General features: G+C 42.1%; 2 protein-coding genes across 2 annotated transcripts in view; both read right to left on the bottom strand.

Moving 5' to 3' along the window:
* FAXC (failed axon connections homolog, metaxin like GST domain containing) overlaps positions 1-4388 on the bottom strand; it is a 37750-nt gene extending 33362 nt beyond the window's left edge. The window contains exon 1 of the mRNA XM_060753079.2: positions 3822-4388. Within this exon, the coding sequence (XP_060609062.1) occupies positions 3822-4105 (284 nt within the window). The 5' untranslated portion in view covers positions 4106-4388. The remainder of the gene's footprint in view (positions 1-3821) is intronic.
* A 3214-nt stretch (positions 4389-7602) lies between these two features.
* COQ3 (coenzyme Q3, methyltransferase) lies at positions 7603-17846 on the bottom strand. The gene is made up of 7 exons (XM_060753080.2): positions 17732-17846; positions 15525-15636; positions 13781-13933; positions 13151-13250; positions 11509-11751; positions 10566-10725; positions 7603-8175 (listed from the first exon to the last, which is right to left on the bottom strand). Exons 1-7 carry the CDS (start codon positions 17778-17780, stop codon positions 7973-7975), a joined length of 1020 nt encoding a protein of 339 aa, XP_060609063.2. The 5' UTR covers positions 17781-17846; the 3' UTR covers positions 7603-7972.
* Positions 17847-18366: the final 520 nt, after the last annotated feature.

Raw genomic sequence — 18366 nt, 5'->3', positions numbered from 1 at the left:
CAATTCAATTCAATATATTAATACATCGGTAAATAAACAAAAAATGTTAAAATCAAACCCATTAGAAACATAGTATTAAAACATTAATTGAAATCATATGTTTCAAATCATATTCCAAGGCCGGTCCAAGTCATCACTCTATTAATTTGTAGTCTCATATTGCACTACTTCCATTACTGGCCATAAGCCTGATCCCAGAGCTATGTTTTCAGTTTTTTCCTGAAGGTCAGAAAGGATGGAGTAGATCTAATTTCACTGGTGTGCGAGTTCCACAGGCAAGGGGCCACCACTGAGAAGGCTCTGTCACTCATTCCCACCACTTGCAAGTGGGGGTGGGACTTGGAGCAGGGCCTCCCCCAACAATCTTGACCTTTGAGGTGAGTCATAGAGGGAGATACGTTCGGACAGGTAAGCTAGGTTGGAACCGTTTAGGGCTTTATAGGCTAAAGCCAGCACTTTGAATTGTGCTCGGAAGCAGACTGGTATTTAGTACAGATGTTACTGTACTAAAAATCCCATTGTCCAGATCTTAACTATACTGGCTAGGGTGGGTGGGAATTGCAGTCCAGGAATACCTGGAAGGCCACACATTCAGGGTAAAAGTCATATCCAAACAGTGTTGATTGATGGAAGTGTTACCAATCTCATGAAAAATCTGAAGGAAAACTTCCTGTCTTGATCTCACCCACACTCCTGGCACACATGCACATTTATTTCCATTCTGAATGTAATATTGACACACATTCCTCATCACACTTAATGCAATAAGCACAATTTAAATAGATCAAAGAATCTGGGTGCATATAGTTGACATACCCAGCCCACAAGATACTGTTCATGATTAGCTCCCATACATTCCCATGGGATTGGGGGGAAAAATCCCAGTGAACAGAGATCCTTTTTGCCTAGCCAATATTATTATTTGACTGCCTACATAATCTCAAATTAATATTATTTGCAACCACAGAATCTCCCTGCAAAGGTATGTGCTATCTTAAAAGAACTATTCATCTATTAATGTGATATTACTTCTAATATGTTAAAAACATAACTGACAGAAACAATGGGTTTCGTTCCTTTCCAGAGTTGTACAATCCAGTTTTATTTGTGTAGGCCTTGTCTTAAGAGATGGCCAAGATTCAAGACTGTCGACCAAGCAGCTTTTGAAGCACTACTTCCATTGTCCAAGGGCGTATCTACACTGTAGAACAAATCCAGTCTGACCCCACTTTAACTGACATGGCCCATTGTTATGGATTCCTGGGAGTTGTAGTTTGGACAGGCACCAGGACTTTTGGAGCAAGAAGGCCAAAACTACAGCTCTCATGATTTCATAACATTAAGACATAGGCAAATAAAGTGGTGTCAAACTGCATTAATCCTACAATGTAGAGCAAGAAACACACTCTACATATGCTCAGGGATCCTTTAGAATTCCAGGTCCCGGTGTTATCCAACTGCTTTTCAGAGAAAGGCCCCATTTTCTGATGCAGAGACTTAAAATTGTTTGGAGGTTATTAAACTAAGGTTGAGGGCTAATGTCTTAGCAGTGGCAAGGAGGCTAGACTAGATGGCCTTTGGGGATCCCTTCCAGTTCTATTAAATATACACATATACACAAAAAACAAACAATTAAAACCAAACAATTAAAACATCAGTTATTAAAACATCAATATCCAAATCATAATCCAGGGCCATTCCATTTGTCAATCACATTGATTTGTGGTCACTTATTGCACAGTTCCAATTACTTGTCAAAAACTTGGTCCCAAAGCCACATCTTAAATTTTTTTCCTGAAGGTCAGGAGAGAAGGGGCTGATCTGATTTCATTGGGGAGGGAATTCCATAAACGAGGGGCCACCACTGAGAAGGCCTTGTCTCTCATCCCCACCAGTCACACTTACAAAAGAGGTGGAACTGAGAGCAGGACCTCCCTGGACGATCTTAACCTCTGAGATGGTTCATAGATGGAGATACATTTGGACAAGTAAGCTGGGCTGGAACCATTTAGGGCCTTCTCAAACTAAAGCCAATTAACTATAGGGAGGCCAAAGGTGCATCTACACTGGATAAGTAATGAGGTTCAACACCACTTGAACTACCATTGATAGCAGTGTGCTATTACAGTGAAAGTGGCAACAAACTGCATTAATTCTACAGCGTAGATGCATCTCAGGTCCAGGCGTTGTCTGATGACCTTTCAGAGAAAGGCCTCTGAAAGATGAACCTGCTAAGAATGTAGCAGACAGCGGCCTAAAATTGGTTGGAGGTTATCATATCAAGGTTGGGTGCCTACCTACATCTTAACAGTGGCAGGGGGGTTGGGCTAGATGGAGGAGGGGAGAGCTCCCATCCAGCTCTATGAAATTAAACCTAATTGTCTGATGGGGACATTCAAGGGTTCCCTATTACATCAAGGTTGGGTGCCTACATCTTTCGCAGTGGCAGGGAGTCGGACCTTTGGGGATCCTTCCTAGCCACTTTGAGTCTCCTTGTGAAAAAGCAGGAAACAAATAAACATAATAATAACATAATAATAGTTGGATAAAATTGCCTATGGAGTTGGGGGAGTGAGGGTTCCCTTTTGCATTTGCTGGCTGGTAGGCCAATGCAAAATGGCCAATGGCGACTACACACCTTCCCTTTCTTATTCCCTCCTTCCTTCCTTCCCTCCCTCCCTTTAATCCCTTTTCCTACTGCTGGGCTAATATTTACCCTCCTATGCCTTTGGTCTTTCTCTGTCCTTTACCCTTCCTCTCTCTCTCTCAATCTATATATTTGGGGAGGGAGAGGGGGAGAGAGGAAGGGAGAGAGGGAGATATAGATAAACAGATATCAGTCTCTCTTTCTCCTCTCTCTCCCTTCCTTCTCTCTCTCAATCCCTATTATCTATCTAACTATATGGGAGGTTGAGAGAGAGAGGAAGGGAGAGAGGAAGGGATAGACAGACATATAGGTAAATATCAGTATCTTTCTTTTTCTTTCTCCCTTCCTTCCTCTCTCTCTCTCTCTCCACACACACACACACACACACATATATTGGGGGGATTGAGAGAGAGAAAGGAAGGGAGAGAGGAAGGGATAGATAGACATATAGGCAAATATCAGTCTCTCTCTCTCTCTCTTTACACGCACATATATATATTGGGAGGATTGAGAGAGAGAGAGAGAAAAGGAGAGAGGAAGGGACAGGTAGATATATAGGCAAATATCAGTATCTCTCTTTCTCTCTCTCTCTCTCTACACACACATACGCGCACACACACACACACATATATGTATGTATTGGGGGATCGAGAGAGAGAGTAAGGGATATATAGGCAAATATCAGTATCTATTTATCTATACACACACACATGTATTGGGGGATTGAGAGAGAGAGAGAAAGGGAGAGAGGAAGGCATAGATAGGTAAATATCAGTATCCCTCTCTTTCTATCTCTAGATCCATATCTATCTATCTTTATCTATGGGGAGATTGAGAGAGAGAGAGAGAAGAAAGGATAGAGAGGGGGAGAGAGAGATACCAGTCTCTGTGTGTAGACATCAGTATCTCTTTCTTTCTCCTTCTATCTCTCTCTCACTTCTCTGTCTCAATCCCTATTTATTTATTTATCTATCTATATGGGGGGATTGAGAGAGGGGGAGGAAGGGAGAGAGAGAGAGAGAGAGATACCGGTCTGTGGGTGTAGATATCAGTATCTCTCTCTTTCTCCTTTTCTCTCTCTCTCTCAATCCCTACCTATCTATCTATATGGGGGGGGGGGGGGGGGTTGAGAGAGAGAGAGCGCGGCCAGTCCCGGTGTGCCTTTCTCTCTCACCTGATGGCCAGGAGCTCGTGGAGCAGGTAGGCGGCGGCGGCGAGGAGGGCTCCCCCGGTGAGGTAGAGGGTCCTCTTCCACCAGGAGTCGGGCCCCAATCCCGCCATGATCCCGCCGTAGTCCTGCAGAGGGAAGGCCACCAGCTCCCCATAGAAGGAGAAGTGCTCCTCCGAGCCGCCGCCACCGGCCCCGCCGGCCCCTCCGCCGCCCCGCCAGAGGCTCTGGTTGCGGCTGAGGTCCACCACGCAGGAGCGCGAGGAGGCGATGCCCACTCCCCAGGGCATGCTGCTGCTGCGGCGGCGGGGCGGAAGAGAGGGGCTCCCCCTGGGCCTGGGGCAGCGCCTCAGCAGGGGCGGGGCCCGGAAGGAGCCCGGAGAGGGCTCTGCAGCACCAGCCCCAGCCCCAGCCCCAGCAGCAGCATCCCCTTCTGCATCCTCGGCAGCATCCTCTTTCTCCCCATCGCCGGCGGTCCTTGGCTTTGTGTCTCCGCCGGTGATGTCATGGCTCGCCTCGGAAACACCCGCCACGCCGACACGCGTGGCCACGCTCCCACGCACACGCCAGGCCTACGGAGGGGGGAAGGGGGGGGGGACACCCGGGAAGGTCATTCGCCAAGGAGCGCTCTATGGGCGCCATTGGCTCGTGCGGACTCGCCTTCTCCCCCCTGCAGCCTTCGTGGCAATAGCCCCGTCCACGTCACGTGGGGAAGGAGTCAGGTAGCCTCTTCCTCTGGTCCGCAGAGCAATGCTTTGTGATCAAGGTGGCTTTTTGTTGTTGTTTATGGTGAATAAAACAGCTGAATAAAACCCCACATTATCTGCTTTGGACTGGAATATATGGCACTGTGGACTCAGATAAACTAGATCAAAGCAGATATTGTGGGATTTTCTGCCTTATTCTGGGTTATATGGCTGGGGGCCATTCCACACAGCCCTGTATCCCAGAATATAAAGGCAGAAAATCCCACAATATCTGCGTTGAACTGGGTTATCTGAGTCCACACTCTCATAATGTGGGATTTTCTGCCCTGATATTCTGGGATATAGGGCTGTGTGTGTGGAAGGCCCCTATACTGTAGAATGAATGCAATTTGACCCCCTCTTAAACTGCCATGGCTCCATATTAAGGATTTCTGGGAGTTGTAGTGTGTGGCTACTCTCTTTAGGAGACCATCCATGCTGCAGGGTTACACTATGTGACACAGTTTTGTTCCTGGGTCATCAAAGTCATTTCCTAATTAGTTATATCATGAAAACATGGGAAAAGTGTATTAAGCATTAAAAACTTGGTTCTTGCAGGACATCCTGCAGCACATTTTACTACAGTTTTTCAATGGCAGCCACAAAAACAGAGTTTCTGGAGTCTAACAATGATTGATCCATAGAATAACCACCTGGAGATGAGAGTAAACCATGGATCTGAGGGTGGCAGCAGCACTGTGCTTTTGCTGCTTCATCCCTTTGCAGGCTGCACCAGCTCCTTGTGCAGGTTGCATCCATCCCCTGGGTTGCATCTTGTGCAGATCCATGCCTGATCTAGGTTATTTTTATTCTGGTTTCAAGCCAGGTTATAAGTCAGACATTGCTTTGGTCACCTTGGTGGACCTTTTAGCTGATTTTGGTACTATCAATCATGTTAAGCTTTTGAGCTACATCAGCAAGCTGGTACTTGGGGTAATACTATTTTATGGTGGTCCCGGTACTTCCTAGAAAAGCAGGTTCAGGGGCTGAAGTGCTCCAGCTAAAGTCTGGCCATTAGTGTACAGGAACATCAATGCTCCGTTTAGTATCTTCTGTTATGTAGTGTATATATGAAACTACCAGGGGAGTGGAATTTCGGTATTTGGTGCCAGCTGTATACTGCCTATGCAGAACGCTATTTCTCCCTTCTATCTAAATACAAGTAAGGTGTCTTTGGTTCTAAGGTAATGCTTCTCATCAGACAGATGAGGAAAAAGAGATAAAAATTAGACAAGACAGAAATTGTATTGTCGAAGGCTTTCATGGCTGGAATCACTAAGTTCTTGTGGGTTTTTTCGGGCTATATGGCATGCCTCTAGAACATGGCCATATAGCCCGAAAAAACCCACAAGAAGACAGAAATTCTCTTGGACTGCCAAATGGCAGAACATGGATTTTGCTTGTGGCAACCGAGGATGCACTTCCCCCAAAGACAAAAGTTCTCAATTTGGATATAATCTCAGATTCAGGCCTCAGAATATATAGATTTCAGTAGGAGGCGGGGTGTTTATATGCTCAAAAATAGTGTACTGTCTGCACCCATTCTTGGACTTGTCTGATCTGTCTATAGTGGTACCTGTGCCCTTGTGTATTACTATAACATGCCTTGGATGGGACTGTCTTTGAAGTGTTTACAAACATCAGCAGATCCAAAATGCAGTCACCAGATGTTGAATAGAGTCAGTGAAAGAGAGAACAAAGTTTCCCTTGTCACGATAACTACACTGGCTACCAGTCTGTTTCCAGACATAATTAAGTGTTTGTTGCAACTTACCAAGGCCTACATAACCCAGGACAATATCTCCACCTTCATAAGTTTGCCTAAGTTTAAGACCTCCAGGGCAGGTCGTCTTCTCAGTCCCAAAATGCAATTAAGAAACACAAGTGAGGGCATATGAGATAACTCTTTTTAAGGCAGGGATAAACGTCGACGCTCCAGGTGTTTTGGACTTCAATTCCCAGAAATCCCAGGCTGTTATGAATTGTGGGAGTTTAAAACACCTGGAGGGCTAAAGTTTGTCCATGCCTGAATTACACTATTACTTCACTTTAACAACCTTGGCTCCATCTCATGAAATCATGGGCTTTGAAGTTGAGGCGAAATTATCCAGAACACTTAAGCAGAGTCTTGCCAAACTACAAAACCCAGGATCCCACAGAATGAAATCTTAGTCATGAAAGTGGAATGATAGTAATATAATTCCGTAGTGTGAATGGGACCGTGGTAACTATGTGGAAGCTATGTTAGTCTGCTCTCTTAGTATACAGATTTTGGCACCAAATAGATTGCAAAGGAAGGTGCCAGGAGGGTACTGTACTTTTCTCTTTCTATATATTATTTTGATTTAAATAGCAGATATGAAAAATACCTGCCTGTGACCTGATTTTCAATGAGGAAAATGTGTAAGTCTGCTTAAATAAAAAGAGAGAAGGAAAAAGTAGTCTTATGGCACTTCTAAGACTAACTAAATGGTTTCAACATAAGCTTTCATACCCCACTTCTTCATATACTTGTACAGCTGAAGAAGTGGGCTATAGCCCCCCAAAACTCACACCAGAATAAATTAGTTGGTAGGGCAGTGCAGCAGGTTAATCCGCTGAGCTGCTGAACTTGTTGACTGAAAGGTTGGCAGTTCGAATCCGGGGAGCAGGGTGAGCTCCCACTGTTAGCCCCAGCTTCTGCCAACCTAGCAGTTTGAAAACATGCAAATGTGAGTAGATGAATAGGTACCACTTCTGTGGGAAGGAAATGGTGCTCCATGCAGTCATTCCAGCCACATGTCCTTGGAGGCATCTACAGACAATGCCAGCTCTTAGGCTTAGAAATGGAGAGGAGCACTACCCCTCAGAGTTGGACACGACTAGACTTAATGTCAGGGGAAATCTTTACCTTTACCATTAGGGTGTCATGAGAGTCCTCTTTTCAATGTTGTCAGAAATGCGATTCACATGATAGCATTTCTGTTTCTTGTTCTGTCTTTCCATAAAGGAAGGATTTGTCAACCAGTCTTTCAGAAATAGCCTTTACAGACAACTGAGCCTTGTTATTATTTTAGAATATCAGAATTCAAACTCAAGTTTAATTAAGTATTAAAATAACTTGTGTGTTTAAAGCAGGCAAGCTGCCGAATCTGAACAAGAAAAGGAATTCAGTGATTTTAGAAATACATGAAAATCCAAACTTTTCCCAATAACATGCACACAACACCCAATCTTTAGACATCCACCTGACTTCTTGTTCAAGATGTGTCATCTTTCAGAGCTTTGTGCCTCTAAGACTGCGAAGAATGAAGAATTCTTCTACCACAAGACTGAGCTTAGCAGACACATTAAACACCGGTCTGCTTCCCCCTTACTGGTTCATTATGCCAAACACCTTCCAGACTCATTCTGCAAGCCTGGCTTCATGTTTTAAGCAGCTGTTCTGATAGTAGCTTCTGTTTGGGGCTCTTCTTTCTCCACATCCTGAGATGCTTCATGTGGATCCAAGTGTTCTTGCATACTTGATTTCACAGCATGAAGTGCATAGTTGATGCTAGTGTTTTCAATCCAGCTCCAAGACCCAAAGAGGGGGTTGTATAACATGCCTCTCACTGTCTTGACCGAAAAGCCATCTATAAGAGAAGAGAGATGACAGATCACCATTTATGAAAAAGGAAATCATGTGGAGGGTATAAAAAGGACACATAAATGCATATTCAGAACAACACAAAGGATCATGAGGCCCTGGATAGAAAGCTGAAAAACCTTGAATATGAAGTTCAACAGGGAGAAATGCAACGTACTACACTTAGGCAAAAATGCCCAAATATAGGATATGTGACAGCTGGCTTGAAAACAATACATGTGAAAAGGATCTAGGACTCTTAGTAGATCACAAGCTGAACATGAGTCAACAATGTGATATGGCAGCTAAAAAAAGCCAATGCAGTTCTAGGTTGTATCAAAGGAGTATAGCATCTAGATCAGTGGTTCTCAAACTTCCTAATGCCACAACCCCTTAATACAGTTCCTCATGTTATAGTAACCCTGAACCACAACATTATTTTTGTTGCTACTTCATAACTGTAATTTTTCTACTGTTATGAATCGTAATGTAAATATCTGATATGCAGGATGTATTTTTACTGGACCAAATTTGGCAAAACACCCAATATGCCCAAATTTGAATACCGATAGGGTTGTGGGGATGATTGATTTTCTCATTTGGGAGCTGTAGTTGCTGGGATTTATAGTTCACCTACAACAAAGAGCATTCTGAACTCCATCAACAATGGAATTGGACCAAACTTGGCACACAGAACTCCTACGGCCAACAGAAAATACTGGAAGGGTTTGGTGGGCATTGACCTTGAGTTTTGGAGTTGTAGTTAACCTACATCCAGAGAGCACTGTGGACTCAAACAATGATGGATCTGGAGTAAACTTGGCCCAAATACTCAATATGCCCAAACATGAAGAGTTTGGGGAAAATGGACCTTGACATTTGAGAGTTGTAGTTGCAGGGATTTATAGTTCACCTACAATCAAAGAGCATTCGGAACCCCACCAATGATAGAATTGGGCCAACTTCCCACATAGAACACACATGCCTTGAAGGGACTTGCTAGTATGAGCCTCCCTCCAGCCTCGTATGTTCTCCCTCATCTGCACATGTGCACCATGCTGCCATGCGCCAAGCACACCTGCTTTCTCCTCCCCACTTGGAATCTCAGAAACAGCCCTCCCCTTGGCTGAGAGGCCGACCAATCATAGGAGGAGGAGGGCTTTTTGTGGGATGATTTGCCATCTGTTTCCAAAAAGGAAGAGAAGGACAGACGGAGAGCTCTTCAGCCTTCTCGGCCAAAGGGGTTCCTAAGACTATCAGAAATATATGTTTTCTGGTGGTCTTTGGCGACCCCTCTGAAACCCCCTCGTGACCTCCCAGACGTTCCGATCACCAGGTTGAGAAATGTTGATCTAGATCAAGGAAAGTAATAGAACCACCCTATTCGGCTTTGGTCAGACCTCACTAGGAATGCTGTGTCCAGTTCTGACCATCACAATTCAAGAAGGATATTGACAAGCTAGAACATGTCTAGAGAAGGAGGATCCAAATGTTTAAATGTATCTTATAAGGCGTGGTTTTCAAAATAGCAAGGGGTTGGATTAATTAAACGATCCTTGTAGTCTGTTCCAACTCCATTATTCAGTAAATCCCGGGGTTAATTGTTAAGAGGGAAATATTTAGAATTCTCAGCCAGGGAGCCCACAACAAAATACAAATACCAAATCCCATAGAATGCAACTGCACCAAATAAAATGGAATCATAGTGCTATCATTGTGTAGAGTGAAAACATCACTTCTGGCCAGAGGAGTATTTTCACTTCTGTTGAAGAGAGGTGAAAATACTCCTCTGACCCCTAGACCATACCCAGCCTTGCAATGAGACGAGATTGCAGAAAACTCTGTGTTGTCTATTTAGGGGACAAAATGAAAAACTTCTCTCCTGCAGGTTCATGCGGAGTGGTATAAAAATGCACGATTTAACAAAAAAGGTATCTATGATATAAACACAACTTTCAAAATAATTACAAAAACAGAATTAATTTGATCCTAAACAAGAGTTGACACTAATAGAACATAATCAGAACATTTCAACTGAAGTCAGTTCACAGACATTTGGTTTTCTGCCTCATTATTATTATTTCCTTACAAAAGATTACTGTTTGGTTTCTCCTTCTCAAGATAATCAACATTACGGAACAAGGGGAGTAATCTGTATATGCCAGCCTGCCCTAATTTTCTGTGTTGGATTCCACTTTCTGCCATCCCAAACCAGGAAGGGAATAAATCTAGAAAGCATTGAGTTGGAGAAAGTTGACATACAGTCCCAATTTATCATTTTGTAAAGCTCTCTGATTCTGCTGTGCTTTCTCTATGCCACAATCTGTACTACAAAACACCAGGGTCAATTGGCAACCATTTATTTTGTTAAGTCACCCATTGGAAAGTGCTACTTACTTGATTCCAGAAGCCGCTCTAGTTCTTCAGGTGCGATAAATTTCTCCCATTCATGGGTGCCTACTGGAACTATGCCCAGAACCCTCTCAGCAACCACAATGGCAAAAATATAGGACAACTGGGTTTTGTTGATTGTAGTAATAAATAGAGAGCCTTCAGGCTAATTTTGGGGAAAGAAATGTGAAAAGTTGGATCGTGAGTTAGTTGTTTATCCATAATACACTGAGCAGCAGTTATTATGCCAGTTACAGCAGTGAAAAAAATGGAAGAAAATGTTGAGGGCATACAGCTTCCATTGGGTCTATGGGGAACAAGAAGGGCTATTAGATCCACCCAAGTTACCCGCTGCTGCTTTAAGAGAAAATGTTAAAATTATAATTGTAGTTACTGAATATTAAACAGTCTTAATAGTACTAGTACACATTTAAATTGACTAAATTTGCATACAAATATTTTTTTCAGATGTTACATAACACACCAACTTAAAAAAGGATGGGACAAAATGCCTTCCCCAAACACAACTGCACCCATAATTCACAAGTTTTTTTAAATTAAACTAATGAACTATTTTTAAAAGGCTTCAGGCCAATTACAATGAGAGCCATCTTCCCAACTGGGAAAAAAGATCATTAAACTGCCTCCTAGTCTCTAGGAGGAAACATTACTGAGCCTAATAATAGTGTACTTCTGAATATATATGGAATATATGTATGGATAAGATTGTGCTACTGACAAAGCAAACTTAGCAACTGAACATTATAGACATAATTCAAAATATCTGCATGGGTCGAACCAAAATGACCTCTGAGAAACATTTTCATAAGAGTACACGTGTGCTCTATGTTTAGGAACACTTAAAATCCAAGAATGAAGAGAATGAGGAGGACAAGAAGGAGATGCACATGAAGAAATGGTGCTTTTTCCTTAAAATTGCTGAACCCACTTTTAACACTTCACCACAACACTTGATGAACGTTTCCACATCAGCCACATGTTCCACTACTTCGGAGGCAACGACAATGTCAAATTGTTCTGATGCCTCTTCCACAATATCCTCCAGCGCACAGGATTTGTACTGTATTCTCTTTGCCAGGTCTGGATCAAACGCTGTATGTACTTCTGCTGTTCTAATGTTGTCTTCCAAGGGATCAATTCCAGTAACTGAAGCTCCAAGTCTGCCTAGAGGCTATAATAAACACATATGTTATTCTCTGCTATAGAAAATGTTTCTTAATCAGCTGAAAAGTTACGTAAGTAAGACAGGGGAATGATATTGTTGTGTCACAGCACACCAATAATACTTAAATCCTGCTGATAGAGCACTAGGAAGAAAAGAATAGGGTTTGTCACTATTTCTATCTACTTGTTTTCTCCCCTGCAGAATATTACTCTGTCTCATTGCATATAACAGGGGGGAAACATTCAGACCAGGGGCCTTTTCACACTACACAAATGTAGCATTATATTCGACTTCAACTGTCACTGCTATGTCTCATAGAACAATGACATTTGAAGTTTGATGAGGCATTAGAATTGCCAACAAAAAAGTCCAAAGGTTGTACCTTCAATTGCAAATTCACGGGACATTGCCATGCAATTGAAATGGAACCTAGAGGCATAATAATGGTGTGTAAACAGGCCTCTGCTCTCAAGTTGGTCTAAATCTTACTCCTTATTAGCAGCATAGGGGTTGTCTACTTCGGCAAAATAATCCAGCTGCAATTCAGAGTCCAGGCAGTTCCCCAAGTTACAAACAAGATGTGTCATGTAGGTTTGTGCTTAAGTTGAACTTGTATGTAAGTGGGAACAGGTAATTTTTTAAGTGTAACTCCACCCAAAAATATCTATTTGTTCAGCTTTGGATAGCATAGGCAAGGGGTAACACCCCAGTGGAGTTCATGTTACTGTCTGTGTTCAGATTTTGCTGTCTGTGTTCACCCCTGTTCAGATTATTTCACCTCACTTTCTGTCTCTATGATAATTGGATTTTGAAAAAATTGGCTTGTTGTGGAAACAAGGATTGGAGCGAAAACTTCTGTTGAGACACTTTTTCTACATTATAACTCTTTCAGAAGTGAATTTCCTTTCTTAGGGGTAGATTTCTCTCTTGCTGTTGTCTCATGCCTGTTCTTAACTATGAGTCAGTTGTAAGTCTGATGTTTGTAACTCTGGGACTGCCTGTATTGTGCCCCAAGTTCATCCCGTTCATGCCACACCTACTGTTAGGGAAAACTACCCAAAATACCCAGAAGCGACTTGAAGTTTCTCAATTCATTTCTGACATGAAAAAAAAAACATAATATAGCAGAGCATCCAAAAACAAACAGGATACTAAAAGCTGAGCATTCAGCTCATGGCTTGCAGAATGTGATGTGGCTGTAAAGTATTTAGAACTTAGCACTGAAATTGGATTGAGCCACCCACTTCCCTGGCCAAAGTATATTTATCGAAGTGCACAAAGCTAAACAGACACAAACATACTAGTCCAGCAGAAGGAAGAGGAACCAGGGGTTTGAAGCACATACAATTCAAAGCTTTCATGCTTCCTATAAATAAAGGTTATTAATCCAAATCACCCCACTCACTTCAGTAAGCAATCCACCACCACAACCAACATCCAGGATCTTCATGCCAGAGAGAGGGCTTCCCAGGTGAGGGTCATTCCTCAAATTCAAAGCAGAATCTCTGACACAAAATGCAAAGCAAATAATTTTAATTAAAAGAGTTTCAAAATAAGGGATGTATGGTGAATCAAATACATTTAAATACACTTGTGGAGCATCAAAATCTCAAAATCCCCGCCCCTCGGTTAATACCCAAATCCACGATACTCTAGTCCCATCATATGCTATAGCACACTAATTCTGCCTCTTATATAAAATGAGAAACCAAGGTTTGCTTTTTGGATTTTCTTTTCTGGAATATTTTCAAGACGTTGATGGTTGAATCCATGATTCAAAATCTGTGGATAAAGAGGACTGACTGTACATAAGAATAGATCAGTCAATTCAGTAGCACTGGCTTCCAAATCAACATGTAAAAAGGACTGTATTGTTGCATTATTTAGTCCATCAGCAAAACATACAGTTTCAATTATCATAATGTTGAGCTCAATAAAAATTTAAGCTTAACAACAACATCCCAAAGTTGACAGTCCCTAATATTTCAGATTCCTGGCAGAGGTTTTTAAAGACAGGCATATTTTAAAACCTTACCGAATAAAAGGCACTCTAATGTCATTCATAGAATGAAGGGCTGCATATTGTCCTTCTTCGTCCCACCATTTATGGGCCAAGACCTGGAATTTCTTCATCTCCTTTGGATCCACTGTTGACTGCCCAGTGCTGAATCGTTGTTTGGCAAATGACCTAAACACCAAACGTTTTATTAAATCAAGCGGTCGACAACACAACTAAGATCAACAAGTAAAGAATAATGTAGATGTGCAACCAAAAATTATTTTTTAAAATGGTATTTGGCAAAACTTTAAACAATTTTCAGTACTTAGCTTCTTTCACACTATTCACACAATAGGTGTGTTTAAGTCTTAATAGGATGTGTGTTTACTTTCACATTAATTGTTGACTTACAGGAACTACAGCAGACTCTCAGTTAACTGGCAATCATAGGAATTGGTGGATACCGAATATATGTCATTTCTAGTTGTTTGAGAGTTACTATTAAAAATAGGCCTAACTAATACTATAGATAAAGATTAAGGTTTCCCCTTGACATTAAGTCTGGTTGTGTCTGACTCTGGGGGGGGGGGGGGGGGGGGTCATCTCCATTTCTAAGCCGAAGAGCCAGTGTTGTCCATAGAAGCCTCCAAGATGTGGCCAGCATGACCCGCTGAAGCGGTACCTATTGATTTACTCACATTTGCATGTTTTCGAACTGCTAGGTTTAACCCGCTGTGCTACCAGGGCTCCTAACGAATACTATACCATACCATAAACTTTACATTGACTTGATATTCATATGAAAATACAGTAATTAAAAGCAAGTAAAGACAAACTTGACTTGATGTAACACAATTTTATTCTATGATAAAAACAGCTTTGTGATGCAATATTAATCATTCGATTATTTGTCAGTTGCTTGAGTTCCAGTTAACTGAGAGTCTACAGCATATAAATTTCATGGAGTTTTCTTGGGCAAGAAATACTAGCCTAAGAAATATAGTCTAAATGTGTAATGAGGAAATATTCCAGTATTCGGCATTTATACTTTATTTTAAGAAAAAGAGCGATAACAACTAATGGGGCCTAACAAGGAAAAGCTTTATAGCCTATAATGAGGTTTATTTCTTAAAATTAGATCTCAGATCACATTGGAATTGATCAACTTCAGACAATGCGGAATAAATCAATAGGAATGTCTGCCCCAAGATGTAGTGATGCTTATAGCCTTACATGAATTTAATATAGGGATGCTTATATTTCTTTGCGATGTGCTACATTTTGTTACAGCCCCCTGATGGTGCAGTGGGTTAAACTACTGACCTGCTGAACATGCTGACTGAAAGGTTGGCAGTTCAACTCTGGGGAACAGGGTGAGCTCCCACTGTTAGGTTCAGCTTCTGCCAACATGGCAGTTCGAAAACATGCAAATGTGAGTAAATCAATAGTTACCACTTCTGCAGGAATATAATGGCGCTCCATGCTGTCATGCTGGCCACATGATCTTGGAGGTGTTTAAAGACAACGCCAGCTCTTCAGGTTAGAAATGGAGATGAGCTCCACCCCTCAGAGTCAGACTCGGCTACACTTAATGTCAGGGGAAACCTTTTCCTTTACTTACGTTTTGTTAATACCACTTCTTTGATACAAGTCTCTTCTGCCACATCTTGTACAGAAAGGAATCTACTGTGATCCTCAAATTGTCATTCTTTTTCAACATGAAGCATATTTTTTTTAAAAAAAGAATATATATATTTACAGTCAGAAGTGTTGTACTTACAATTTGTTCCTAACTTCAGGCAAACCAGCTAATGTTCTGCATTTTAATTTAGTGTCACATTTTGTAAGCAATTGCCCACGGGCTGTTTGAGAAAATTGACCATAACAGTTACCTAAAGAAAAAAAAGCACTACTTGAACATCACAAATGTTAACAACTGGAACAACTGGAACAACTTCCAGGTTGAAGAGATTATTTTTAAATGTCATTTAAAATTTTCATTAGTGAAAATAGAATTATACAGGACTGCACAGATAATACAGGTCCCTGCTCTCAAGAAACCAAGATTTTAAAGCAACACAATTTGCATGTTGACTTGATATTGTAAGAAAACAGGTGGCATAAAAATACTTTAAATAAAGGAAAATAACTAAACCAATACATGAGAAATCAACAGACCAGTGGTTCTCAACCTTCCTAATGCCGTGACAGTTCCTCATGTTGTGGTGACCTCCACAACCATAAAATTATTTTTATTGCTACTTCATAACTTTAATTTTGCTACAGTTATGAATCGTAATGTAAATATCAGATATGTAGGATGTATTTTCATTCACTAGACAAATGAAAAAACACCAAATATGCTCAAATTTGAATATTGATAGAGTTGTGGGGAGGACAGATTTTCTCATTTGGGAGTTGTAGTTGCTGGAATTTATAGTTCACCTACAATCAAGGAGCATTCTGTAGTGTAAATATCTGAGATGCGGGATATATTTTCATTCACTGGACCAAATTTGGCACAAATATCCAATATGGCCAAATTTGAATACTGGTGGGGTGGGGGCTGGTATTTTGACATTTGGGAGTTGTAGTTGCTGGAATTTACAGTTCACCTACAATCAGAGTATTCTGAGCTCCACCAAGGATGGAATTGAACCCAACTTGGCACACAGAACTCCCATGACCAACATAAAATAGTGGAAAGGTTTGGTGGGCATTGACCTTGAGTTTTAGAGTTGTAGTTCACCTACATCCAGAGAGCACTGTGGAATCAAACAATGATGGATCTGGACTAAAATTGGCACAAATACTAAATATGCCCAAATGTGAACAGTAGTGGAGTTTAGGGAAAACAGACTGCCTGTATTCCAAAATCCACAAATCAAACATAAACAGACTTTGTGCTCAGGTGTGGATCTCCTCTCCAAGACATCTCATGATGTCTATACAAGTAGTCTAATATCCAGATTATCCAAATCAACAATTTTTTTATCTTGGATGTGCGCCACCTCCAATATATTCCCATATCGATGTGTGCAAGTACTGTATTCCAAAGAATTCATCTATCAAACATAAATGGATTTTATATTTAGACTTGAGTTACATCTTCAAGGCATCTCATGACAAGTTTTCCAAAATCTATGTATTCAATTAATGTTGTGTTTGGACCTTGTTGGTGCCCCTGATGGCACGGTGCGTAAAACCGCTGAGCTACTGAACTTGTCGATCGAAAGGTCGCAGGTTCGAATCCGGCAAACAGGGTGAGCTCCCACTGTTTAGCCCCAGCTTCTGCCAACCTAGCAGTTAGAAAACATGCAAATGTGAGTAGATCAATAGGTACCACTCTGGCAGGAAGCTAACAACGCTCCATGCAGTCATGCTGGCCACATGACCTTGGAGGTGTCTATGGGCAACGCCGGCTCTTCGGCTTAAAAATGGAGATGAGCACCAACCCCCAGTCGGACACGACTGGATTAATGTCAGGGGAAACCTTTACCTTTAATACCATACTTTTTCAAGAGTGTCATGATGCTACTATGTTCCATTGTATCCTTTTTTTTTACCTACCATCTCTAATGAAGGTATCTCCTTATATATTACAATTATTCCATATATCCACATAGCAAATTAACACCAAATGAACAGGTCTCATCACGAAGATATATCAATAATATTATTAATATCAGGAATATATGATAATGATGAAGTATATGTAAACATACAAAAAAGTACCAGGAAAAAAGTCCAAACATTTTGGACAAGGGCTGAAGGGCGCATTTCTACACTACAGACCTAACACAGTTGGACACAGCTTTAACTGCCCTGGCCCAATGCCCTAGAATCCTGGGCTGTGTAGTTTGATAAAGCAGAGGCCTCTTGGGCAGGTGAGACTTGTTAAACTACATCTCCCAGGAGCCATGGTAGTTTTCAGTGGGGCCAAGCTGCATTAAGGCTGTCCGACCCAGACCCACGCCAGGGACTCACGGAGCAGCGAGGCCCACGGGCTGTTCAGAGCGCGCCACTTCCCCGCCATTTTTCAAGCCACCAGGCGCTAGGACCCAGGATGGGGGAAGGCGGGCTTGGCTCCACCAGCTCCGGCTCCTCTTGCCAATAGGACTCACTCCTGGCTGCGGTCACAAGCCACGCCCCCGTTACGTCGACGTCACTGTTGTGCCTCGCCTTAAAGGAGACTTAACTCGCGGTGCCAATGCATCGTGGAATGTGGGCAATGCTGGATATTACTGGGAGTTGTAGTTTTACAAGGTGTTCTCTGCCTCAATAAACTGCAACTCCCAGGATTCCTATGGCTTTTTAAAACTGCATTCGCATTCAAGAGCCAGCAGGACTGAAGACTGACAGGTCGGAGGTTCGAACCCCGGGAGAGCGCGGATGAGCTCCCTCTGTCAGCTCCAGCTCCTCATGCGGAGACATGAGAGAAGCCTCCCACAAGGATGGTGAAACATCAAAAACATCCGGGAGTCCCTTGGGCAACGTCCTTGCAGACGGCCAATTCTCTCACACCAGAAGCGACTTGCAGTTTCTCAAGTCGCTCCGGACTTGGAAAAAAAGTGTTTTCCAAACTGTAACCGGTAGTAAGTCCACTAGAGTGGAAAGAGTAG

The sequence above is a fragment of the Anolis sagrei genome, chromosome 1 (assembly GCF_037176765.1).
Source record: "Anolis sagrei isolate rAnoSag1 chromosome 1, rAnoSag1.mat, whole genome shotgun sequence".
Taxonomy (NCBI): Eukaryota; Metazoa; Chordata; class Lepidosauria; order Squamata; family Dactyloidae; genus Anolis; species Anolis sagrei.
Note: the sequence above shows the minus strand (reverse complement) of the source record. Positions and strands in the feature narration are given on the sequence as shown.

Coding starts and splice junctions, on each gene's coding strand:
- COQ3 (XM_060753080.2), bottom strand. CDS start 17,780: ATGGCGGGGAAGTGGCGCGCTCTGAACAGCCCGTGGGCCTCGCTGCTC. Junction 15,637..17,731: donor CCCGTGGGCCTCGCTGCTCC/GTGAGTCCCTGG, acceptor TTTTTTCTTTAG/GTAACTGTTATGGTCAATTT. Junction 10,726..11,508: donor GTTGTGGTGAAGTGTTAAAA/GTGGGTTCAGCA, acceptor CCCCAAAATTAG/CCTGAAGGCTCTCTATTTAT.